Raw genomic sequence first — 25,549 nt, 5'->3', positions numbered from 1 at the left:
TTGGGCTGTTTTCTACAGTGATTATAAAAAAGATTGCTGTTGAATATTCTCTGTGGACTGGAGATAATATATAAAAATCTAAAAAAGACATTTCATCATTTTTTAAATAAAAAAAATCAAAATTTTGACGATTGAATTTTGAAGATTATAATAAAGTAATTTTTTAATGAAGGTGAATGATTGAGAAGACCGGTTGGTTTGTTTTGAAACTTGCAAAGTCTGGCTTGCTGACACCTTTATTTATGCTTTTCTGATTTATGAGATATATTTCTACAGTTCCCATTGTTTTGGATTGGTTGCTCATTTTCTTGGGTAACTTTTGGACTCTTTTTGATATTTAGTTGGGTAATTGAAATCTCCCATTATTACTGCACTGCCACATTGGTTAGCTTCCCTGATTTCTCTTAGCATTTCATCATCTGTGTGACCATTTTGTCCAGCTTAGACGGTAGTATTCTCCTATCACTATACTCTTACCTAACACACATGGGATTTCTACCCATATAGATTCTACTGAGCATTTAGTCTCTTGTATGATCTTTATCCTGTTGGACTCTATACCCTGCAGGACATAAAGAGCCACACTCCCACCGAGTTGATCCTCCCTATCATTGTAATATAATTTGTATCCTGATATAGCACTGTCCCATTGGTTATCCTCCTTCCACCAGGTCTCTGTGACGCCAATTATGTCAGTCTCATCATTTACTGCTATACACTCTAACTCTACCATTTTACTTCCTAGAATTCTGGCATTGGCATACAGACATTTTAATGTGTATTTTTTGTTTGTATTAACAACCTGCTTTTCAGTTGATAGGGATAATTTGGAAATCTGTATCTCAGGTGATTTTTTACATATAGGCACATGAACTATGTTTGCTTTTATAGGAACCTCTCTATTGGGATGCCCTAACTCTCCTGTTTCATTAGTATCCTTCAAGGATACATTCTTCCGAAACATACACTGATGAGTGACTGTCGGCTTTCTCCCTTTTTATAGTTAAAAAGTTGCTCTATCTTCTTTTTAAAAGTTAGTGCGAGCAGCTTGGTTCCATTTTCGGAAAAGTCTTCCCCTACCCCAAAAGCTTCCCCAGTTCCTTACAAAACTGAATCCCTCTTCCCTGCACCATCTTCTCATCCACACATTGAAACTCCGGAGCTCTGCCTGCCTCTGGGGACCTGCACGTGGAACAGGAAGCATTTCAGAGAGTGCCACCCTGAGGTTCTGGATTTCAGCTTTCTACCTAAAATCCTAAATTTGGCTTCCAGAACATCTCTTCCACATTTTGCTATGTCGTTGGTGCCCACATAACTATCATTAACTATCTCACAGGAAAACTTTCCTTGATTTCACGCCCACCGACCTACAAGTCCCTTATCCCCATCATGATCTCCCCTTTTACCCAAACCTTAGGCCTAGCTCTTTTCTCTTTGATACTTTTCAACGCACAATCACTCTCCAAGAAAACTCTAATTCTCAATGACATACTACTGGACAAAAATCCTGACCTCTGCGCCATTACGGAAACATGGCTTAAACACACGGACACTGCACTAATAAACCAACTTCCAACTCATAGCTACGATATTTTCTCCATTCCCAGAAAGAAAAAAAGAGGGGGGGTATCCTCCTAGCAGCCAAAAAAGAGCTAAAAATTACTCAATTCCCAATTAACTCTCCTTCTAAAATAGAAACAGGCCTTTTCAAATCTGACAGTCTGCAAATCCTTCTAATCTATGCTCCCCCAGGCCTTCTAGAATCCGATGCATCACCCATACTAGAATTAACAACAACCTACCTAAATCTGGAGCATCCCGCCATAATACTGGGAGACTTTAACTTACACGTCGACGACCCCATTCTCTCAACCAATTGCGAATCTTTTCTTACCGCCATGTCAGCCATAGGCTTCAAGCAGATCATAAACAATCCTACCCACAGAGCAGGTCACACCCTGGACCTAATATTTGTAAACTCTAGCATCTCTCAATCAACTCCTCCCAAATGCCAACCTGTTCCCTGGTCTGACCATACTTTAATATCTTCCACCTTTATGCTAGAACAAACAAGCAGAAAACCTGTCCCACAACCGGAATTCATATACAGGAAATCTTGCTCATCCGAGGAATTAAACAATCATCTAGGCCCAGAACTCTCACTCATAGACATCTCTTCACCCAACTCAGCCCTCCACTCTTGGTCCAAGATAACAGAATCAGCAGCTAAAAAGCTATGTCCTCTGGCAACAAAAAAACTCGAACACAACACCTCCAAAAGACAACCTTGGTTTAAAGAAGAACTTCAAAAACTAAAACACTCCCTCCGACAGAAGGAAAGCAAATGGCGGAAAACACCAACACAGACCTCCCTCTCTGCCTACAAACTCGCACTCCACCAATACAAAAGCGCTACATTAAAAACAAAAAGGGATTTCTTTGCACAGAAGATCCATCACATAATCTTTGATTCCAAAGCCCTCTTTGCCTATGTATCTAACCTAACGCAAACCTCGACTCCTGACATCCCTGCCAACCTAGCTCAAGAAAAAGCAGAGGAGCTGGCCCTCTTCTTTAGCGACAAAATCTCAAACCTAATAACACAGCTGAGAACCAACACTTCAACGCCATCCAACACATACTTCCACCACAACAAAGACATTACTCTACAATCCTTCAAACCCATCACTACTTTCTACATTAAAGAAAATGAAACCTTCATCTCACCCATTAGACCACATCCCATCCAAACTTCTCCTGCTAATACCAGACACAATCTCCAATGCTCTGACAGACATCATTAACTGCTCCCTAGCACAAGGAAGCTACCCAGACGACCTGAAGATTGCATCCATCAAACCGCTTCTGAAAAAATCCAACTTAAATCCTAAAGATCCTACCAATTTCCGTCCTATATCCAATCTCCCATTCATAGCTAAGGTAACGGAAAAATTAGTTAACTCCAGACTTTCAGACTACCTCGAGGAACATAAAATTCTGTTCCCGTCCCAATATGGCTTCAGAAAAGCTTTAAATACTGAATCACTACTTATTTCCTTGACCGACTACCTCATCATGGGCCTGGATAAAGGTCACACTTATTTACTGATCCTCCTGGACCTTTCAGCGGCCTTTGATACGGTTAACCATTCATCCCTACTAACTCAATTAGCAAACATCGGAATAACAGGAACAGCACTATCGTGGTTCAAATCGTTCTTAGGGAACAGAAAATACAAAGTCAAAATTCACAATAAAGAATCTCAACACTACCCTTCATCTACGGGAGTTCCACAAGGCTCCTCCCTTTCACCAACGCTCTTTAATATCTACTTGCTCCCTCTTTACCTCTTTACCTCTTTACTGCTAACTGATTTAAACCTTAAACACTTTCTTTATGCAGATGACGTCCAGATAGTCATCCCCGTCAAAGAATCCTACAGCAAAACCCTAGAATTCTGGGAAACTAGTCTTAAAAAAATTGATGAACTCCTCTCCAACCTTAATCTAATACTAAACTCCTCTAAAAGCGAACTCCTCCTAATTTCATCTGAATACAGTAACACTGACTCAAATCCTCCACCCAATTTACAAACTCCACAAGTAAGAAACCTGGGAGCTATCTTTGATAACAGGTTAAACCTAAAAGCATTCATAAATCAAACTACTAAGGACTGCTTCTATAAACTCCAAGTCTTAAAAAGAACAAGACCTCTCTTCCACTTTCATGACTACAGAACTATTCTGCAATCAATAGTATTTTCTAAACTAGATTACTGCAACTCTTTGCTATTAGGTCTCCCCTCATCTCACACGAAACCCCTTCAGATGGTTCAAAACACGGCTGCGAGAATATTAACTAACACACGGAGAAGAGACCACATAACACCAATCCTCAAAGACCTGCACTGGCTACCAATTCACTACAGAATCATATATAAGTCCATAACCACTATTTTCAAAGCTATACACCAACACTCTCAGCTCAACCTTCAAATTCCTCTCAAACAATTTACATCCAACAGACCAATCAGAGAGTCCTATAGAGAAACCTTACAAGTACCACACTCCAAATCCATGCGGCACATAACCACCAGAGACAGGGCGTTCTCCACTGCAGGACCAACACTGTGGAACTCCATCCCACCAGATTTGAGACAGGAACCCTGCCTGCCCACATTCAGGAAAAGACTCAAAACGTGGCTATTCATGAAAGCCTTTCCTGAACTAAACTGAACCTACTCCATCATTAACTAAGCACTCAGACTTTGCCTTATTCACGGCAACTAATTTCCCTACCTTATAATTAATATTCCTACATCATAAACACAATTCACTAATGACTTAAGCACATTGACTGGCATTTACGTTCTTTCGATTTAATCCCCTGCTTCTTTCTATGCTCCAAGTTGTATTACTCCCTTGTTTTATTGTAACTGCATACCTTAGCCTTCTCTTGTTTAATGTTTTATTATTATTATTATTATTATTATTATTAAGATAAATATTAGTTTTTACCTTTTTTGTTACCTATCCACTTGTTAATTGTAAACCGACATGATGCGATATCTATTGTGAATGCCGGTATAGAAAAACTTAAAAATAAATAAATAAATATACCACAACAGCTGGCTCCTCCCCAGCACTGTCTATAATCCTATCTAGGTGACGTGTGAGGTCCGTCACCTTCGCACCAGCCACCCTGCTATCTACATTTCTAATAATCGAATCACCAACTATGCTTGCCGGCTTAACCCTTCTCTCCTGGGCAGTAGCCCTGGGAGATTTGTTCTTCGTGCGAGAGGACAATACATCATCTGGAGAGCAGGTCCTTGCTACAGGATCACTTCCAGCTACACCAGGGTGATGTTCTCCAACTGGGAGACCTTTCTGATCCAAGGCAGCACTGGGGCTGCCAGACTGGATTTGGGACTTGGCTACTATGTCCCTGAAGGTCTCATCAATGTACCTTTCTGTCTGCCTCAGCTCCTCCAAGTCTGCCACTCTAGCCTTCAGAGATCGTACTCGTTCCCTGAGTGCCAGGAGCTCTTTGCACCAAGTACACACATACAATCTCTCATCGGTGGGTAAAAAATCATACATGTGACACTCAATGCAAAAGACTGGAAAGCCCCGCTCTTGCTGCTGGACTGCTTCCTTAATCTTAAGTTTGTTGAGTTCCTAGTTAAGTTTAGGAAACTAAGGGAGTTGGAATTAGAGTACTTTAAATTTACAGTGCATGTCAGAGCAAAATCAAAGCTTTTCTCCCCTCAGTGCCCTGTGGTATCCCCCTTTCGCGCATCACTGCTTTCCCAGCTTCCCAAGCTCTCAGCATTTTATCTCCCACGCTTCTCTCTCCTCTCATGCCCTCCCATCTCTCTCTCTCTCCTTCCTCAATACCTCTCTGTCTTTCCTATCCACCTGCTCTTTGTGCCATCTATCTGGCAACACTGAGGGTCTGACAGTGTGAGCCCGCTGCTGCTGCTGCTTCTCCTCCTCCTCCTGTCATCCTGGCATGTACTTCCTGTTCATAAAGTAAGCATTGAGAGTAGAGCAGGGGGCAGCTGTGATGACTCCACCAGTTGCAGATACTCTTCCATTATATGTTGGCAGCTGCTGGAATATGATTTGTGACCTGCATAACATCAAGCGCAACTTCTTTTCTATTATTACTCATTTTTTTATTTATATTCAACCTTTCGCAGCTGGTCAGCCACATCAAAGCAAATTACATTGATACTGTAGGTATTTCCCTGTCCCAGAAGGCTTACAGCTTGTGTTTTATGTTTTCCCAGCATGTAGCTGGATGGACTCAGGATCATTGGGTTTATGCTCCTCTGCCAGCAGATGGAGATGGAATCAGGTTTCAAAGCTGGTGTCACCGTAGACACACCCCTGCAGTGACCTCAGCTCTTCAGTATTTCTCTGTCTCCAGCAGACACAGACATGCTTTCCCTATGGGGATCACTGTACCATTTGGAAGAAGAAATTCTACTTTTAAATTGGAGAAAGATTGAGCCCCGCTCTCTTGTGGTGATACGTAAAGGTCCCTCCCCCATTTGAGAATTATTGAGGCGATTTCCAAGATCCCTCAGAGGCGTGCCTTGGTCCGGTAGCTGGTTCCTGGCGTGGACTTTGCTGTTCAAGCAGCTGAAAGGCAGCAGTTGCAGGAAGCCAAGCTCAGTGGTGATGGCAAATGCCCTCTCCCCCCGCAGCTGGAGATTGTCTCTGTACTCATCTGGTAAGTGCTGAGCCCAGGCAAGTTTAAAAAGAAAAGAGAGAGCAGATTTACCGATCCAGAGACGATTGGAGGGATTTCTGGTACACTTCCTCCAGTCTCCGTGCTCGGCGTGCCATGTCGCGGTCATTCCTGCTTCCGTGGGGGTAAGGGGAATTGGGCCTCTGAGCGGGTTGAGCAGCCTCCGGTGGACTTAACCCTGCTTTAGGCACACCGAGTGGTCGGCCTCATCAGGGGGTACTCGGATCCAGGGTACTTCCAGTTAAAGCTGTGGCCCTAAGTAACATAAGCTCGTACTTTCTTGCACAACTCTGAAAGCGCACATGCTGTGCGTGTAATATCAGCGTGTACCTACACGCACAGCATTGTAAGCGCAAACAGGAAAAGCTGAGTGCACGGACCGAGCGTGTGCCTCGCTGCGCTCTGTGTAGGTGCTCTAAATTTGTGTGCATATAATTTTTTAAGCACGAGCCGATTGGGACACACAGTTACCGCCACCAATGGCGCCAGCAACCAAAAAACCTAAGTGCCTTGTTCTCTGCTCTGCTTGTCGTATTAGGGCTTCTCAGCCTGACCTGAATTCCGACCTGTGTCAACACTGTGAGGAATCCCTAGGAGAATTGGCTTCCTCGGACTTTGCTATACCCGGCTCCTCCCATTCAGATAATGGGTTAGCCACAGCTTTAACTGGAAGTACCCTGGATCTGAGTACCCCCAGGACTCTGTCATCTGTGGGAGAGGGAAAGTCAGCGGCACCTACCCCAGTACTCCTTGGCTAGGCAAGGAATAGGTTGCCTTTTCTTGGATGGAATTTTTCCAGGGCCTTCAAGCCTTCGTACAGGTGCAGTCTGCTACCTCATTTGCTCCTGTCCGGATGGAACCTCAACCGGTAAGCTCCCCCTCTCCCAGACCTTGAGGCATGCCTCACCTCACCAAGGGTATCCCTGGCAGGGACCCGGACAACACGGAGGAGAATACAGATCCCTTGGAAGATGGGGAAATTCCCCCTGGTTTAGAACCGTATCGGACCATGTTATGGTTTTTCCATAGAGACAAATTGCTGGCCCTGGTTTCCCAGACCCTGAAGATGCTTGAGAGTTCCTGGGGCGAGCTAATTTCCCCTATGGTCCATCCTTAATCAGGACCTTTGATGCTGTAGCAATGACCTTACAGATTGCTTCTTGTTGTGCCCTGGTAGCTCTTCTTATCTACTCCTCTCTCAGGAGGTGGATGACTCGGGAGTGAATTCCAGAGCAGTTATGGAACCCACCTCCATCTTTTTAGCCAATCCTGGCTTGGATGTAATCCGTAGTTCAGCCAGAGGAGTGGCCTCAGTGTTGGCAGTCAGACGACAGCTATGGCTGTAGAATTGGTCAGCAGACTCAACCTCCAAGGCAATTCTTACAAAGATGCCCTTTAAAGGATCACTGCTTTTCAGAAGTAAATTGGAAAAGCTGGCCAGTAAATAGGGTGAATCTTCAGTTCCCCGGCTACCAGAAGATAAGAGAAAGCAGTTATGATGACCCTTGCCTATGAGTAGTCGATCCAGGGGCTCCTAACGCTTTCGCCCCTACAGAAACTCGACATTTCAGAAGTCTCTGTCCTTTGGGAGTTCTCAGTCCTTTCGTAGTCGACAGCCCAAGAAAGGGGCAGGTTCAGGTTCGTCCCAAACCCCTAATGAAAATTTGCCAACCCACCCTTGGAATGAGGAGATAGGGGGTCGACTGTTCCTCTTCTACCAGAGATGGGTCGAGATCACTTCGGACAAATGGGCACTGGAGGTCATATGAGAAGGATATGTGTTGGAATTTCACAGCACTCCTCGGAACGTACTCATGATGTCTCCTTGCCACTCCCAGCACAAGAAGCAGGCAGTGGAGACTAATCTTTTGAGGCTCCTCAATATGAGGGCTATAATCCCAGTACCTGCGCCCAAGAAAATAGGGTGTGTTATACCATCTATTTCATTGTACCCAAGAAGGAAAGTTACTTTCGCCCCATCCTGGACCTCAAGAGCATCAACGTCATCTACGAGTGAATCATTTCCGCAAGGAAACCCTACGTTCCGAGATAAAGGCCATACAATCGGGAGAGTTCTTAACCTCCCTGGACTTATCCAAGGCCTATCTACATATTCCAATCTGTCAAGAACTCCAAGGTTTCCTACAATTTGCAGTACTGGGTCGCCATTATTAGTTCCGGGTCCTGCCCTTTGGCCTAGCCATCACCTCCATAACATTTTCCAAGATTATGGTGGTTGTAGCGACAACATTAAGAAAAGAGGAAATCCTGGTGCGCCCGTACTTGGATGACTGGTTGATCTGGGACAAGTCCATGGAAGAGAATCTCTGGGTGACCAACAGGGTGACCTCCTTGCTTCAGGATCTCTGTTGGATCGTAAACCGGGACAAAGCAATCTCAAGCCCTTCCAGTCCTTGGAATATCTGGGAGTCCGGTTCAACACCAAGCAGGGCAAGGTCTTCTTTCCGACCAAGTGGATAAGGAAGTTGATGTCACAAGTGCGTTAGTTGATGACCAAGATACGCCCGACGATGTGGAGCTATCTCAAAATTATAGGTTTGATGGCGGTAGTACTGTGGGCGAGGGCACACATGCGGCCACTTTAATGCTCCCTGCTGTCATGCTGGAATCCGCAGTCTCAAGATTATTCGATTTACTGATGGGAGTATGCTTTCGGCTCCAGTGGTGGATTCAGGAAGCTAATCTGAGCAGGGGTGTACCCTTGACCTCTCCAAACTAGCTGGTCCTCACAACAGACGTGAGCCTCCGGGGCTGGGGAGCTCACTGTCAGGAACTGACGACCCAGGGACATTGGACTGAGGAAGAGGCCCTCTGGAACATCAACCGCCTGGAAGCCCAGGCAGTCAGATTGGCGTGTCTACAATTCAGCCACAGACTCAGGGTCAAGCGGTCTGGGTAATGTCAGACAACACAATGACTGTAGCCTACATCAACCGCCAAGGCAGAACCAAGAACCAGCAAGTATCACAGGTGATCTCCTTATGGAATGGGCGGACATCTAAAGATGATCTTAGCCTCCCATCGCAGGAAAAGTCATCAGAGCAGACTTTCTAAGCAGGGAGAGTCTGGATCCAGGAGAAGTGGGCGTTGTTGGTCAAAGCCTTTTAGCTGATAGTAGATCACTGGGGTCTCCTGTCCATTGACCTGCTGGCCGCATCTCACAATGCAAAGATTCCCCAGTTCTTCAGTCGCAGAAGAGATCTGTGGTCCCTGGGGATAGGCGCTTTCATTCAGACCTGGCCGGAAGAAGAATTGCTATATGTCTTCCCTCCGTGGCCCCTACTGGGCAGGGTCATTCGTTGAATCGAGTTCCACAGGGGATTAGTCCTACTAGTAGCTCCAGATTGGCTCAGGCGTCCGTGGTATGAGGACATGTGGAGACCCCTGTATCTCCCTTGAGAGGGTGCATCTGATGAAGTGAGGGTATTCGGCGGTAGAATTGTCACCTTTCTCTGCGTGCAGACTCTATATCCTAGCATATGTGCAGGTCTGGAGAGTATTTGAGGCCTGGCACGAGGAACGCAGTGTTTCCTCTCGGTCAAAATCCCACTAATACTGGAATTTTTGCAAGATGGCTTGAATAAAGGTTTGACACTTAACTCCTTGAAGGTCCAAGTAGTGGCGCTTTCCTGTTTCAAGGGTGAGGTGAATGGAACCCACCTGTCGGCTCATCCGGACATGGCCCATTTTCTGAAAGGGGTAAAGCACCTCCGGCCACCCCTACAGTGGCCGATTCCCTTGTGGAATCTTATTCTAGTATTGGAGTTTTTGGCAGGGCCTTCCTTTTGGCCTCTGCGCAGTTTTTCCTTGTGTTTATTAACCCTGAAAACGGTGTTCCTGGTGGCTATATGCTCGGCATGTTGCATCTCTGAATTATAGGTATTGTCTTGTTGGGAACCGTTCCTCCAGATGACTTCAAGAGCGTTACAGCTTCGTACTGTTCCATCCTTCTTGGCCAAGATAGTCCCAGAGATTCATTTGAATCAGTTCATTTCGTTGCCATCCCTAGATAAGCACGAGGACACGGAAAAATATTGCCTCCTTCGCCATTTGAATATCAGTAGACTTTTGGTGCGGTATCTGGAAGTTTCAGAACCGGTCCAAAAGAGGACCACCTGTTTGTCCTTCATGGAAGCAGGGCGAACCAGCTTTGCGGGCTACCATAGCATGCTGGATTAAGGAGGTGGTCACAGGATCCTTTGTGGAGGCAGGAAACCCATTACCCCTTCACGTTAAATCTCATTCCACTAGGGCTCAGGCAGTCTCATGGGCGGAAGCTAGACTTGTCTCCTGTCAACATCTGCTGAGCAGCAAAGTTGTCCTCCTTGTACACCTTCTCCAGATACTATTGCCTGGACATTTAGGCTCGCGAGGATGCAGCCTTGCAAGAGCGGTGTTAACCAGACCATGGGCAGCCTCCCGCCCCTATCAGGAGTAGCTTTTGTACATCCCATTGGTCCTGAGTCCATCTGGCAACACGCTAGGAAATGGAGAAATTACTTACCTGACAATTTTGTTTTCCTTAGTGTAGACAGATGGACTCAGCATCCCACCCACGGCTGCCCAAGAACGGTGCCGAGGATATGCCTGTGGAGTGGATATCGTTTCCAACAGGTTACGGGTAAGTTGTCATCCAGACCCTAGATAAGGACATCTATAATCTTACTGGGGTTCAGTGTTTTGTTGAGTACAGGTATGGTTATCCATTTTTAATCAGGATTTTTTTGAAACTGTATTTATTGATTTTTCTGAGGATACAGTGGATAACAATCAGTGAATAAACAACAAAAAACCATATCAATACCCCCCCTCAAACCTCCCTCCCTCCCTCCCCTGTTCACCCTTCCCTATTGTTCAGTGAAAATAGAAAATGAGTCTCAGAACAGGTGCTAGTGAATATTATGGTATGGCTTCCATTGTGGTTTCTGCCAGGCTACCGATGGGATCAGTAGCCTTCCCTTCTCTGGGGTCGGAGGTCGTGTCCTGTCTCCAAGGATCTCTGTGGCTTCCAATGCGAGGAGTGAGATAAGCTGTAAAAGCAGCCCAAATTAATGAGGTGTGTACAGATTTCTTTGACATAGCCGACGTAAGAATAGCATGCTCCATGGAGCAAAGACGCACCATCTTTTTAAACCAGTGGTCATAACTGGGGCTGCAGGTGTTTAGCCAGGTGGCCAGAATGATCCGCTTCCCCACCAAACCATCCTTTAAGACGAACAGTCGTTCTGGGGTAAACAACCGCATATGGATGGAATCATCCTTGCCAAAAAGCCAGAGATTGGGGTTTGGTGTCAAGGTCTTTTTCAAAAAGGTAGAACAGGCTTGACACACTTGCTTCCAAAAACGGGAAATAAGCACACAGTCCCAAAAGCAATGAAAATAGTTCCTGTCATTGCCTGCACATTTAGGGCATTGGGGAGATTGTGTAATTTTCATTTTGTGGGCTCGAATAGGAGTAATATAGCTTTGCCAGAGAAATTTGTATTGCGTTTCTTGCAGGAGTACATTTTCTGATATAACTGACAAGTCACCAAAACAATTCTTAAAGTCTGTAAACGTTAAGGAAAAAAGAGCCCATGTCATCCATCTAGCGTATAAGGAGTTTAAGAGCGATGAGTCCGACAACCCCATCACCTTTTTGAAATAGTAAGAAAAGGTAGAAGTACTTCGGTTCCCAATTTGGAGTATGTCCCTTAAGTTTTTGATTTCTGAAGTGTCAGCTAGGAAAGGTTGCATGGACTTTATAAAGTGAGTAACTTGGAGGTATGCATATACGGCCATGGCTGGTAGTGTGTATTGTTGTTGAAGTTTGTGAAAGGGGAGGATAGCCCCAGTTTCCCCATCATAAATATATATGTAGGTAAGTCCCAATTTGTTCCATCGATGAAAAACTCCACCCCCTCTCCCTGGTGGAAATAAGTCATGGCCAGTGATTGTGAGAAACAAAGTTAGGGGGTGCGGCACTTGTCCCATCTGGCAAAACATTTGCCAGGCTTTCCTGCATTTACATAGTAGTTCCTGTGTTTTTATATATTGGGGGATCATCTGGGTAGAGAGTTGTAGCAAGGGATTAAGGGGCGGCACTCCATGCGAACTCCACTGGTTACCAATACAGTCTCGTATCCTGTTCAAAGTTCTCTCCCTCATTTATAAAAGCATCACTAACGAAAACACTGACTGGATCAACCCCCCGCTGCTTTCCCGCACATCCACTAGACCCACCCGTACTGCCCTCCAAGGGACACTCCGTACCCCCTCTATCAAATCCACTAAACTTATTTCCACAATGAACAGAGCCTTTTTCCTGGCCGGCCCCACCCTGTGGAACTCTATGCCCCCAGACTTGCGCACTGAAACATCTACTCCCAAATTCAAAAAAAAGCTAAAAACCTGGCTCTTCTTACAGGCCTACCCCTCCCTCAACAACCATCCTCCTGATGTCCCCCCAAGTGGTGTATAATGCATTCCTGGTATCACCATTTACAATGTGCTTCTGCTGACTCTTCTCTCATCTCCCTTCTCCCCTTTGATTTCCTTATATATTTACAGTGCCTTACATGTATTACCATCACAATGTACGTTTGTTAACTTCTCCTTCATCTGCTCCCAATTTTAGGAACCTTCGTTCCTTGTAAATAGTTACCCAGTTTCTGTTTGCTGATGTTCTTCTTTTGTATGTAAAGTTTACTGTTCTATGTAATGGCAGTGCCAAAAGTTCTGTTTAATGACACTGTCAAAAAGTTTTAGTTTTCTGGAAACCGATACGATGTGCAAACGGCTATCGGTATATAAAATCATTTAAATAAATAAATAAATACCATTCCAAAAGGTATTTATACGGGGTAAATGATGACGTGGCATAGAGCCAGTCCCTTACATGTCTGATATTGCATGCTAAATTATAGAGCCTCATGTTCGGACACACAAGCCCCCCTTTGTCTTTTGGACTCATAAGAACTTGCATGGGTAAACGGGTTCGTTTTCCCCGCCACAAGAATGAGCGCAAGGCTTGTTGGATTTGTTGGAGATCTCTTTTTGAGATCTAGAGAGTCACCAGTTGTAGGAGAGATATCCATTTTGGCAGCAGAACCATCTTAAAGAGCTGTATGCAGCCTACCAATGACAGGGAGAGGGGAATCCACCTCCGCAGGGTGGCCAGCGTAGAAGCTAATAAGGGCTGGATATTCGCGGTGTAGAGGCTACCCACCCGTTTGGGAATACACAGTCCTAAATATTTTAAGGTATCTGTTGCCCACCTGAGGGGAAAAGCTCCCCGCCATTGTGTACGTAAGGTTCCAGTGACATCCAGGGCTTCAGATTTATCACAATTAATCTTAAGGCCTGCAAAGTGACCAAACTTGCGCTGGATGTCGAGTACTGCCTGAAGTGATGATTGGGATTGAGTAAGAAAAACCAGTAAATCGTCAGCAAAGGCGGCGATTTTAAAAATGTGTTTTGGGTCTCCAAAGCCTTTCACCTGTCTACACTCATCAATTTTCGGTAATAGTGGGTCAAGGGACAGTATGTATAACAAGGGGGACAAGGGGCACCCCTGTCGGACTCCTCTCTGGATCTTTACCTCTCCTGATAAACAATTGTTAACTAATATGCGGGATATTGGGTCATTATATAATAGGGAAATATAATGTAGGAAATCACCCCTGATGCCAAACTTTTGCAAAACTGAGAAGAGATATCGCCACGCTACATGGTCGAAGGCCTTCTCCGAATCAAATCCAATAGCTAGGGCCATAATATCTTGATGTTGGCAAATAGTCATGGCTGTAAGCAATTTTACAATGTTTGCATTCGGCTTATGTCCTCTGACAAATCCCACTTGGTGGGGTGAGATCAAGTGTGGAAGAAGAACCTTCAGCCATTCAGCCAGGATCTTTGTCAATATTTTAAGGTCGCAATTTAGCAGTGAAATAGGCCAATACGAGGAGGGGCTTGATAAGTCCTTCCCGGGTTTGGGGAGAACTACGATGTGGGCCTCAGTAAAAGGAGTAGGGAAACATTTTTGTGTAAGCCCTTCCTTAAAGTAATTTGTCAAAGGCGTGCCAATATATTGTAAAATAATTTTATAAAAGTCGTAAGAAAGCCCATCCGGGCCAGGGGATTTTCTCGTATGGGCAGCTGTGATAACCTGTGAAATTTCATAAGTCTGGAGTGGCCGATTCAGAAAGGCGAGTTGGGATGCCAAGAGCGTAGGAATAACAATATCTCTGAAGAAAGCCTCCTCTTCCCCCTCACCCCCCAGTGTATCTGATGTATACAGAGTACTATAAAATTGCCTGAAAACTTCACTAATCTCGGTTTCGGTGGTTGCGACCCCTCCCGAGGGCGATTTCAAATTTGCTACAAAGGATTTTGGCTGTTGTACTTTCGTTAAGTTGGCCAACAAACGGCTTGGTTTGTTACCAAATTTAAAGAAAGACAGTTGGCCTTTCCAGAGATAAGATTTGGCTCTGGCATCCAGGAGGGTGTTCAGGCGGCCAAGTACGCTATAGAACTCTGCTCTGTTACTATCTGAATTTTGTTGAAGCAATGCCCCCTTCACTTGCTGAAGCAATGATTCTAAATGTAGTATGGATTTGTTAAGCTGTTTGTTATGAGAGTGAACACAGGAAATGATTTCTCCCCTGAGTATTGCTTTCGCAGCTTACCAAAAGAGATGGGGCATAGCTATGTGTTGGTGGTTGCTTCTTTTATAATCTTTCCATCTGTCCTTTAGGAAAACTTGGAAATGGACGTCATCTTTAAGAAAAGAAGAAAAACGCCACAGTTTGACGTTGTGGGATGGGGACTGAGACATTATTTGAATAGAGATCGGGGTATGATCAGATATAGCTAGAGAGTCAATAGTCGCGGTAATTACCTCAAAAAAATGTTGTTGGGAGATTAAAATGTAATCAGTGCGTGAGAGCGTGTTATGAGATCTCGAGATGTGGGTGTAATCTCGTTCGCTAGGGTGGAGAGTTCGCCATACATCTAGAAGAGCCAAATGTTTACAGAGATAGGCAACCCCTTTTTTTTCGTTTTCCAGCAGGACTTATTTGAGGGGGCCTTTTATCGAGAGACATACCATGGACACAATTGAGGTCTCCTAAGACATAAAGTGCACCTTGTGTGTGTATATGAAATAGGCTGCAAATATTCTCAAAAAACTCATGAGAGAAATATTCATTTGGGGCGTATACTGTGCATATGGCTATTGGCTTGTTGTTCCATATGCCTATTAAAATAAGATAGCGACTCTTGGGGTCAGAAATGGTTTTGGAGACTTGTAAGTTGGAGCATTTATTGATTAATATCGCCACCCCCCTTTCCGGTGCTTCGCCTCAGCATATAAACATGTGCTTACCCATTCCCTGTGAAGCTTTTTGCTCATAAGTGCCATAAGATGTGTTTCCTGAATGCATGCCACATCTACATGCAAACGTTTAAGATGGGACAAGACTTTTTTCCTTTTCACTGGGGTTACCAGTCCATTTACATTCCAAGATATGAGTTTAAGCATTTATCTTTAAAAGATGTGAGGGAGATCTATGTAGCTATTATGAAATGTTTGGAAAAGGGAAGGCTCCCAGCTTAGCCTCCCCTTGTCTCGCTCCTCTTCCGTAACTATATCATTGGGCAAAGTTACAACAGAAGCACTGTGCGAAGCTACCTTACAAACATATCTGCACCAATAAGTTAACCAACATTCGAGACGATTCAGTAAAGTCCGCGGAAGTGCGGGCGAGCGCCTGCTCTTCCGGTGCGCGCACAGGCCACTCGCCTGTGCGCGTGATTCAGTATTTAAATGAGGCCCGGCGGTAGAAACAGGCAAAAGGAGGCGCTAGGGACACTAGCGCGTCCCTAGCGCCTTCTTTTGGCCCAGAGCGGCTGTCAGCGGGTTTGACAGCCGACGCTCAATTTTGCCGGCGTCGGTTCTCGAGCCTGCTGACAGCCACGGACTTGGAAACTGGACGCTGGCAAAATTGAGCGTCCGGTTTTCGACCCGACAGCCACGGGCAGACTTCACATTTTTTTTTTTTTTTAATTTAATTTAATTTTTTTTTTACCCTTCGGGACCTCCGACTTAAATTTGCCATGATATTAAGTCGGATGGTGCACAGAAAAGCAGTTTTTACTGCTTTTCTGTGCATTTTCCAGGTGCCCGAAGAAATTAGAGCCTACCTTTGGGTAGGCTCTAATTTCTGAAAGCAAAATGTGTGGCTTGGCTGCACATTTTGTTTTCAGAATCTCGCGGGAATACCTAATAGGGCTATCAACATGCATTTGCATGTTGAGGGCGCTATTAGGTTTGGCGGGTTGGACGCGTGTTTTCGGCCCCTTATTGAATAAAGGGGTAAGGGAAAACGCACGTCCAATGGCGGGTTAACAGTGCGCTGTTGTATCAGCCTGATTGAGATCTTAGAATAAAGAAATAAAGCAAGGGTGTGTTCCCCCCTCCACCCATCCTTTCCCATCCTTATCCCCAAACCAGAACTTGAAGCCATCTCAAAACCTCTGTATAATAAAGAGGGAGGAGATCCGATTAATGTGACCAGGGTCCCCACTCCACAGAAAGCTGAAAGGAATGTTCGGGAGATCCATGAGGTGTTTTTTTTTTCTTTTTTTTCTTTTTTCCTCCCTCTCTCAAAAAAAAAAAAAAAATTGAATAGATAGGCCAAAAGAAAAGTTAGCTTCAGGACAGCAGCCTTGGTAATTCCAGGTGGATTCCTGTAAACGGTTGATCACCAATGAGCCGCTGCCCTAGAGATACATGGTTATACCCCCAATCTAACAGGGCTGCGGGAGTTTCTATGCCAAGTCCATTTACACAAATAAGGATACGAAATAAAAAGAAAACCTCAAGTAGAGCGATACGACCAATCGTACCTCTCCCCCACCAAAATCTTTCAGCTATTGCCCTGATAATAAAAGAAACAGGTCCTTGTAGCAAGATGGAAATAATTCCGTCTCAATTTTCCTGAAGGGAAAGACGTATCTCCTCTAGATTATACTTATATGTCATGGCGTAGGGTCAATATCTTTCTTCCTCACCCCTTTTTTTCTTTTTCCCTCTCCCCGCCGCTCAAGGCCAGCTGTTCTGTCTTTTGATAGGGGAGGATTTGTTGTAAAGGTGAGTGCCTCTTGTTGTAAAGGAGAGGACAAAGGGAAAAATGCTCCTTTTCAGCAAAGTTCCCTCTCCCCCCCCCCCCCCCCCCCAGGCCATAACCTTGCCTCTGGGGTACAAACAATGCTGCAAAGAGAAGAGAAAAAAAATGGAAAAATACATTCCGCAAGATTAAGGCGTACAAATGTGCACACAGGCCTGCTTCATTTGTCCAGTTTGGTCAGAAAGGCCTGTGCCGCCGCCGTTGTTTCAAAATAGTGGGTTTTATCAGCACTCCATACCCGCAGTCAGGCGGGAAAAAGCAGCGAGAACTTAATCCCTTGCTGATGTAGGGAAGAACAAATGGGAGAGAAACCTCTGCAAGCTTCTGAAACCGCCACTGAAAAGTCTTGAAATATGCGAACAGGGTTTCCTTCATAAAGCAACTCCGTTTTAGCTCGCGAGGCTCTCCAGATTTCAGCTTTATGAGCGGAATTCAGTATTTTCGCTATAACTAGCCGCGGTCGGTTGTTAGTTTCTTTCCTGGTTCCCAGGCGGTGAGCCCGTTCCACGACGAGTTTCCCTTGAAGGTGCGGCAGCGCTAGAGTGTTCGGTATCCATACCTCTAAAACCGCGCAGAGTTTTTTCTTCCACCCCTTCTGGGAAACCCAGAAAGCACAAATTATCCCATCTTGCTCAGTTCTCGAGTTCATCAACTTTAAGCTGAAGGGATTTTATTCGTTTGTCGCGGTCGGCCATTTTACCCTCTGCCTGGGTTGCGTCATCTTCCAAGAGAGAAATCCTATTTTCTATATGGTCTACTCGGGGGAGCATTTAATTTAAGGTTTCCTTCACTTTTCCCAGTTGGGATGTAATTTGTAATAGTTTTTCATCCAATGCCTCCCTAATCGCTTCTTTTATTTCGGCGATCGTGAGCGCCAGGGGAGGGGGTGAGGATTCACCATCTCTGGTGGAAGCCATTTTAGGGTCGCTGGCCTTTGGTTTTTCTTTCTCCCATTTTCCACTCTTTGATGCCATTTATGGTGAGACTTTATTCATATAATTGACGATGGACATAAGCGCTCCTCGCTGATATGTCCAATACTCCTTTGGAGGGCGGTGTGTGCGTGGATGGATCGCGGTTTTTGGAGTGGGCCCTAGAGCCTGTGAGAGAGACATCCTCCTGGCTCACCACATCATGTGATATCTTTAGTCAGGATTTTATCGTTTTTTCGATAGTATATCCACAGTGGCTTTTGAAGAGAATACTGAAGGGCTGAGGTCACTGCAAGGATGAATCTATGGTGTCGTCGGCTTTGAAACCTGACTCCATCTCAATCTGCTCGCAGGGGAGCGTAAACCCTTTGGTTGTGAGTCCATCTGTCTACACTAAGGAAAATGAAATGATCAGGTAAGCAATTTCTCCATTCTGTATTCTCCTCTTTTCCATCTTCCTCCTCTCTTTTATGATCACCTCTTCCTGTGTTCCTTCTATCCTCTCTCCTTCCCATCCCCGTGTTCCTCTTATTTCTATCTTACCACAACCCTTCCTGACCCCCGTTTCTTTCCATGGTTCTGTCTGTTCTCTCTGCTGTGGCAGGGAGCAAGCCAATTCTGACAGCTAAGGGACACATTAAGAGGGCGAGTTTCTGTGATGGCTGCTCCTGCTTCAGCAAGGAAGTGCTCCGGTGGGAAAGTGGAGCAGCAGCAACTATGGGAACCAAGATTATGCACGCTTGCTGTTTCCTCATGCTGTCCTTTGCTGCAGGTGTTCCTTATCTCATTTTACAAGAGCCAAAATGTATTTACTTACTTGAAATGGGTGTACCAGCCCCACTTTGAATAACAGATTTCAGTCTGTGGCTTTTATATCCCTTCACAATGTACTTCACCATCACTTCCCCCCACCCCATAAACACTTGTTTACACACCACCGCCCTGAAGTGTTCAGATGCCAGCTACCATCTGTATGTGCAACTGTATTCTTTGGTGTGGAAGTGCATGGAATGATTGCTGATTCGTAAAGCCCAACTGTGTCTGTCTACCTTACTGAAACCACTGAACCATCACAAATTTCTAACTAGGAAATTGGTGTCCTCTCAACTGGTTATTTTTTCCAAGTACACCATCTTGTTGTGAGGAACTGTGTGGAATTCATTTACATACAAAGAGGTTGAATTAGCACAAGCTTGAAACTTGCAAGCAATAGTAGCACAAGTCGTCAAAGGTCAAAGCTTGAACCTGAGCTTACATTTCCTAAGGCAAGCCCTTAAAAAGCCCTGTGTCAGTATACCAGGTCCTCTTTCAATCCAAACATGAAGCGTGAATAACAGGTTTTCAAGATGGTTGAGGAGTGAAAAGAGGCCCGTTTAAGGGCTTGGAATTCAGCCAAGAGGTCTTGCATGTGCCTTGGGATGGTGTAAGGCTTACACAATTCTTTATATTGCAGGCTCTTTGGCTGGGGGATGTTAAAGCTCCTTCGTTGTGCATTCACAAATGTGCAGCTCCATCTTGGACAGCTGGAGAGGTTACGCATTGCCTACAAGAAGGTGAGAAAACTGGCAGGAACAGGTATTGGTGTGGGGAAAGGAGAGGTATGATACAAGAAGTATGGAAGAGGATACCAAGACCCTTTGAGGAGGGTAGAGGGAACTTGTGGGAGGCAGGCAGACTGGGTTTAGGAGGGATATGTTACAGTCTGTTAGGGGGAAAAGGAGCATGGGGGTAATGATGTTTGCGTTTTAAGCAGTGAGTAAAGAGGAAGGACCATGGGGATAGGACTTTGATTTCCCTCCAGAGATCACCAGGAGATGATTATCTTAGAATAACGTTAGTACTATAGACATCAGTAATAGCAAAAATTAGAGAAAAGAGACTGCAGATGATGGAAGAATCTGAATCGTCCTTTTGTGCTTAATATTTTAAAACAAAATCACAATAATGCATCATTTCCATATTTCCTAGCATGTAGACAGATGGACTCAGGACCAGTGAGTTTATGCTCCCCTGCCAGCAGGTGGAGAATGGAGCAAGCTGATGTCACAGTATATGTATCCCTGCAGTGACCCCAGCCTGCCAGTATTCTCCGTCTCCAGCAGATGGTGGTTGTGCATCTCCCTATGAGGATTGCTTTGAGCTTTTTGAAAGGAAAAATTTGAAATTCTAAATTTAGGAAAAGAAAGCCCTGCTCTCCTGTGGTAATACCTAAAGGTCCCTCTCCCCTTTGAGAATTCCTGAGGCAATTTACTTGGTCCCTCAGAGGTGTGCCTTGGTCCAGAAGCTGGGTTCCTGGCGTGGACTTAGCTGCTAGTTCAGCTGAAAGGCAGCGAGTACAGAAGGCTGAGTGCGGCAGTGACAGCAGATAACCTCTCCCCCCACGGCCAGAGACCATCTCTGAATTCAGCTGGTAAGCACTGAGCTCAGGTAAGGTTTAAAAAAAAAAAAAAAAAAAAAAAGGGAAAAGTTTTACCTGAATCAGAGACAGAGGGGTTTCAGGACTTCCTATGGTCTCCGTTCTCGGTGCACTGTGCCGGTGTTCGTTCCTGCTCCCGTTGGGGTTGGGGAACTGGGCAGCCTGGCGGGTTGAGCAGCTCCTGGTGTGCTAGGCCCTGCACTTAGGATTTTCTCTTGCATGCCACGTGGTAGGCCACGGTGGCCATTTTCGTGCTCTCTTGTGCATGTTCTGTTCCCTCTATAGGCTGTTGGTGTGTGCAGTGTGTCTGCCCTGTTCACACATTTTGCACTCTGTTTTTGGGTGCATTTTTTATTTGCACAAACTTTTTTATGTGCTTAAATTGGCACACAGGAGGTGCGTGTGCCTTACCGTACTGTCTTCTAGGTGCTTACTTTTTGGGCACATTTCATTTTGAGCACGAGCCATTCCGATGCAGTTTTACCGTAGCGATGGCGCCGATAAGCAAGAAGCCTAAGCATCTTCCTATTTGTGTTGCCTGTCATATTAGGGCTACTCAGCCCGATCTGACTTTTAACCTGTGGGAGAGTTGTCCTCAGATTTTGCTAAGCCTGGCTCTTCCCATTCTGATGATGGGTTGGTCACGGGCTTGACTGGGGTACGCCAGAACTTTGTTTTCCCTTGACTGGCTCCTTCGCTGGCGAGGGCAGTTTTGTGGGACTAGCGCTAGTTTCTTCTGGGCTTGGTCTGGACCCGGCTGCTTTTTCTTGGGTGGAATTTTTTCAAGGCTTACAAGCCTTTCTTCAGGTGCAGTTCTCTGCTTCACCCATTTCTGTCCAGTTGGACCCTCAGCCGGTCGCTCTCCCTCCTTTAGTCCTATGCTTAAGCGCTGGGGCTCTCCGCTGCTCCCTGCGGGTGTTCCCATCAGGAATCTGGATGATGAGGCTGAACCTGATTCCCTGGAAGATGAGGAAATTCCTCCAGGGCTGGAACCGCATCAAACCATGTTGTGGTTCTTTCATAGAGGTGAACTGCCTGCCCTGATTTCCCAGAGCTTGAAATAGCTGGGTGTTTCTGGTTTGGATGCTGTGTCAGAGCCGAGGAAGAATCCCATTTTGGTTTCCTTATGTAAAGCCTCTTGTTTTTTTTCCCAGTGATGGATGCCATCCAGGAATTGATTGATCTGGAATGGGATGCCCCAGAGACAAATTTTAAAGGGGGTTGGACATTGGAAGGCCTGTACCCCCTGGATCCGGCTATGAGAGAGTGTTTGTGTTTTCCCAAAGTGGATTCTCCGGTATGTGCCATGTCTAAGCGGATGAACTATCCCTGTGGTGGGAGGAGCAGCCTTGAAGGATGTATATGATAGAAGGATTGAGGCTATTCTTTATTTATTTATTTATTTATTTAGAAACTTTTATATACCGGTATTAGTGGGGACATCATACCGGTTTACATTTGAACAAAAGACTTGAAAGTACATATTAACAGGGGAAAAGAAAAAACATGGAGGGGGTTAACCAGAGGCAGTATGGAAGTGATAGATTAAAATAAACAAGAACAAAAAAAAACATAACATAGCAATATAGTAATATAGTTAATTCTTAAGCAAGCCTTTGAGGCAGTGGTGAAGAATTTACAGATTGCCTCCTGTTGCGCCCTAGTGGCAAGATCTTATCTGCTTCTCTCTCAGGAGTTTGATGAGTTTGGCGAGAATTCCAGAGCGGTTATGGAGCCTGCTGCCACCTTTTTAGCAGTCCCAGGCTGTGATTTGGTCTGGAACTCGGCCAGAGGAGTAGCTTCTGTGATAGCGGCCAGACATCAACTCTGGTTGCGAAATTGGTCAGCTGAGACAGCTTTCAAAGCCAATCTTACCAAGATGCCCTTTAAATGCTCACTCTTGTTTGGGAGCGAGTTGGAGAAACTGGGCAGTAAGTGGGGTGAGTCTCCAGTGCCTCGGTTGCTGGAGGATAAGAAACAGTTACAGTGCCCCTTTGGTATCAGGGTTCGTTTCCAGGGTTCCAGGCATTTTCGTCCCTACAGAGGGGATGACCTTTCAGCAGCCTCGGCCTTTTGGTAGGTCTCAGTCCTTTCGTCTCCGGCAGCCCGAGAGAGGAGCGGGCTTGGGGTGGTGGATCTTCACAAGCTTCTCAATGAAGGTTTTCTGACCCATTTTCCAGAACAGGAAATGGAATGTGTCTCTCTTTTATTGGAGGTGGGTCGAGATCACGTCGGACCAGTGGGTCCTGGAGATGATACACGAAGGGTATGCACTGGAATTTCGCAGTATTCCTCAGGACGTGTTCATGGTGTCCCTTTGTCACTCCCGCATAAGAAGCAGGCAGTGGAGTTCACGCTTCAAAGGCTCCTCCGACTGAACGGTGCCCAAGTTTCAAGAAAGTATGGGGCGATATTCCATTTATTTTGTTGTGCTGAAGATGGAGGGCTCCATTCATCCCATCTTGGATCTGAAAAGGGTCAACCGTCACTTGAAGGTGACTCATTTTCAAATGGAAACTTTACACTCTGTAATAAGGGTGGTGCAGTCAGGGGAATTTCTTACTTCGGATCTGTCAGAGGCTTACCTTAATATTCCCATCCAATTGGAACACCAACGCTTTCTATGCTTTGCGGTGTTGGGGTGCCATTAACAGTTTGGGGTGCTGCCTTTTGGTCTAGCCATCGCTCCCAGAACATTTTCCAAGATTATATTGGTGGTAGCGGCGGCCTTGCGAAAAGAAGGAATCCTGGTGCACCCGTATTTAGACGACTGGCTGATTTGAGCCAAGTCTCAGGAAGAAAACCGCCTCGTGATACACAAGGTGATCTCCTTATTGCAGGAGCTCAGTTGGGGGGTGAACCTGACCAAGAGAAATCTTCAACTGTCCAAGTCGTTGGAGTATCTGGGGGTCCGGTTCAACGCGGTACAGGACAGAGTTTTCCTACCATAAGTTCAGATCCAGAGATTGATGTCTCAAATGAGTCAGTTGATGAACACCATATGCCCGATGGTGTGGTCCTACCTACAGGTAATCGCTTGATGGCAGCTATCCTGGAAGTGGTGCTGTGGGCAAGGGCCATTTGCCGTCCTCTTCAGCACTCTCTGCTATCTTGTTGGAACCCACAGGCTCAGGAGTATGCGGTTCAGCTCCACTTGCCAATGGAAATCTGCTCCCACCTCCAGTGGTGATTTCTGGAGGATCATCTGAGAAAGAGAGTTCCCTTGTCCTCTCTAGCCTGGTTGGTACTCACGACAAATGCAAGTCTTCAAGGTTGGGGGGGCTCACTGTCTGGAGTTAACAGCCCAGGGGCGCTGGAATGCCAAAGAGTCCCACTGGAACATCAATCGCCTGGAGACCCAGGCGGTATGGCTGGCATGCTTGCAATTCATTCACAGGCTGCGGAATCAAGCGGTTTGCGTGATGTCTGACAACGCGATGATGGTGGCCTATATCATTTGCCAGGAAGGAACCAAGAGCCAGCAAGTGTCGCAGGAAATAGACAGCTAATGGAATGGGCAGAAGGTCATCTACAGATGATCTCGGCCTCACATTGCAGGAAAAGACAGTGTAAGTGTGGACTTTTTCAGCAGGAAGAGTACGGACCCAGAGAGTGGGTGTTGTCAGCCAAGGCGTTTCAGCTGATTGTGGATCGCTGGGGCCTTCCGTTCCTAGACCTGCTGGCGACTTCTTGAAATGTGAAGGTTCCTTGCTTCTACAGTCGCAGGAGAGATCAGCAGTCTCTGGGAATAGACACCCTCGTACAGATCTGGCCGGAAGACAAATTGCTTTATGCCTTTCCTCCATGGCCCTTACTGAGTCCGTGGTTTGTGGATTCATGACGACTCTTGGTGGAGGCCCCCCTTTGTCTTCCACCGCACTTGTATCTGCTTCAGCTGGGACTGGTTCTTCACGAGGATCTGACTCTATTCTGTTTTATGGTTTGGCCCTTGAGAGGGCTTGCCTGTTAAAGCGTGGTTATTTCTCTGTGGTAATTGCCATTTTACTCCGTGCTTGCAAGTTCTCCACTTCCTTGGCTAATGTGCGGGTTTGGAGAGTTTGGGGTTTTTTTATTATAATTTTTATTTGTAATCATAAGAAGAAAATACATTACAATGACAAACATGACAATAAAAATTTTCTCAATATACCCCTCTCCCCCCCAACTGACAACATTATAGTCACGTAATTAAAGATCGAGTACTTATTATAATTTTACTCAGTTTCAAATAAACAGACATAGGTCATACACCATCAACAGTTAGCCCTGGTGCATCTTTATTAATCAGTTGTTTGCTCTTTCTGCCATGTTATGTAGGGATTCCAAATCCTATAGAATCTGGGTAGGCTGTGATTTTTTAACGCAGTCAATTTATACATTAAACAATTATGCTCTAGGCAGGTACCCACTTCCGCCATTGTAGGGAGGGCGGTCTGTTTCCAGTATAGAGCAAGCTCACATCTTGCCGCTAGGATAATTTGGTGAGCCAGCAACCACTTTGTAGTAGGTACATCTGGTGGCATTTTCAGCAAAAAATGTTCGGGGGCATAAGGTATGGGTTGACCAATAATGCCTGTAAGAAAACTGATGAGTGTTTTCCAGAACCACTTCAGATGAGGGCAACTCTACCACATATGGAAGTATGTGCCTTTCGCTCTGCAGTTTTTCCAGCAGGTGTCACCTATTGTTGGCTGTATCTTATGGAGCCTTTTAGGCGTGAGATACCATCTCATGAGCACCTTATAACTATTTT

At 45.5% G+C, this 25,549-nt stretch overlaps 1 protein-coding gene across 3 annotated transcripts in view; it reads left to right on the top strand.

Annotated features, from left to right (window-relative positions):
* The window catches only part of GPAT2 (glycerol-3-phosphate acyltransferase 2, mitochondrial), a 462,570-nt gene that overhangs the window by 143,671 nt on the left and 293,350 nt on the right, over positions 1-25,549 (top strand). For all 3 annotated transcript variants that reach the window (XM_029604447.1, XM_029604446.1, XM_029604448.1), the window contains exon 7: positions 19,834-19,933. In XM_029604447.1, the coding sequence (XP_029460307.1) occupies positions 19,834-19,933 (100 nt within the window). The remainder of the gene's footprint in view (positions 1-19,833; positions 19,934-25,549) is intronic.

This window comes from Rhinatrema bivittatum, chromosome 5 (genome assembly GCF_901001135.1).
Source record: "Rhinatrema bivittatum chromosome 5, aRhiBiv1.1, whole genome shotgun sequence".
Taxonomy (NCBI): Eukaryota; Metazoa; Chordata; class Amphibia; order Gymnophiona; family Rhinatrematidae; genus Rhinatrema; species Rhinatrema bivittatum.
The sequence above is the reverse complement of the archived record's forward strand: the minus strand, read 5'-3'. Positions and strand labels throughout refer to the sequence as shown.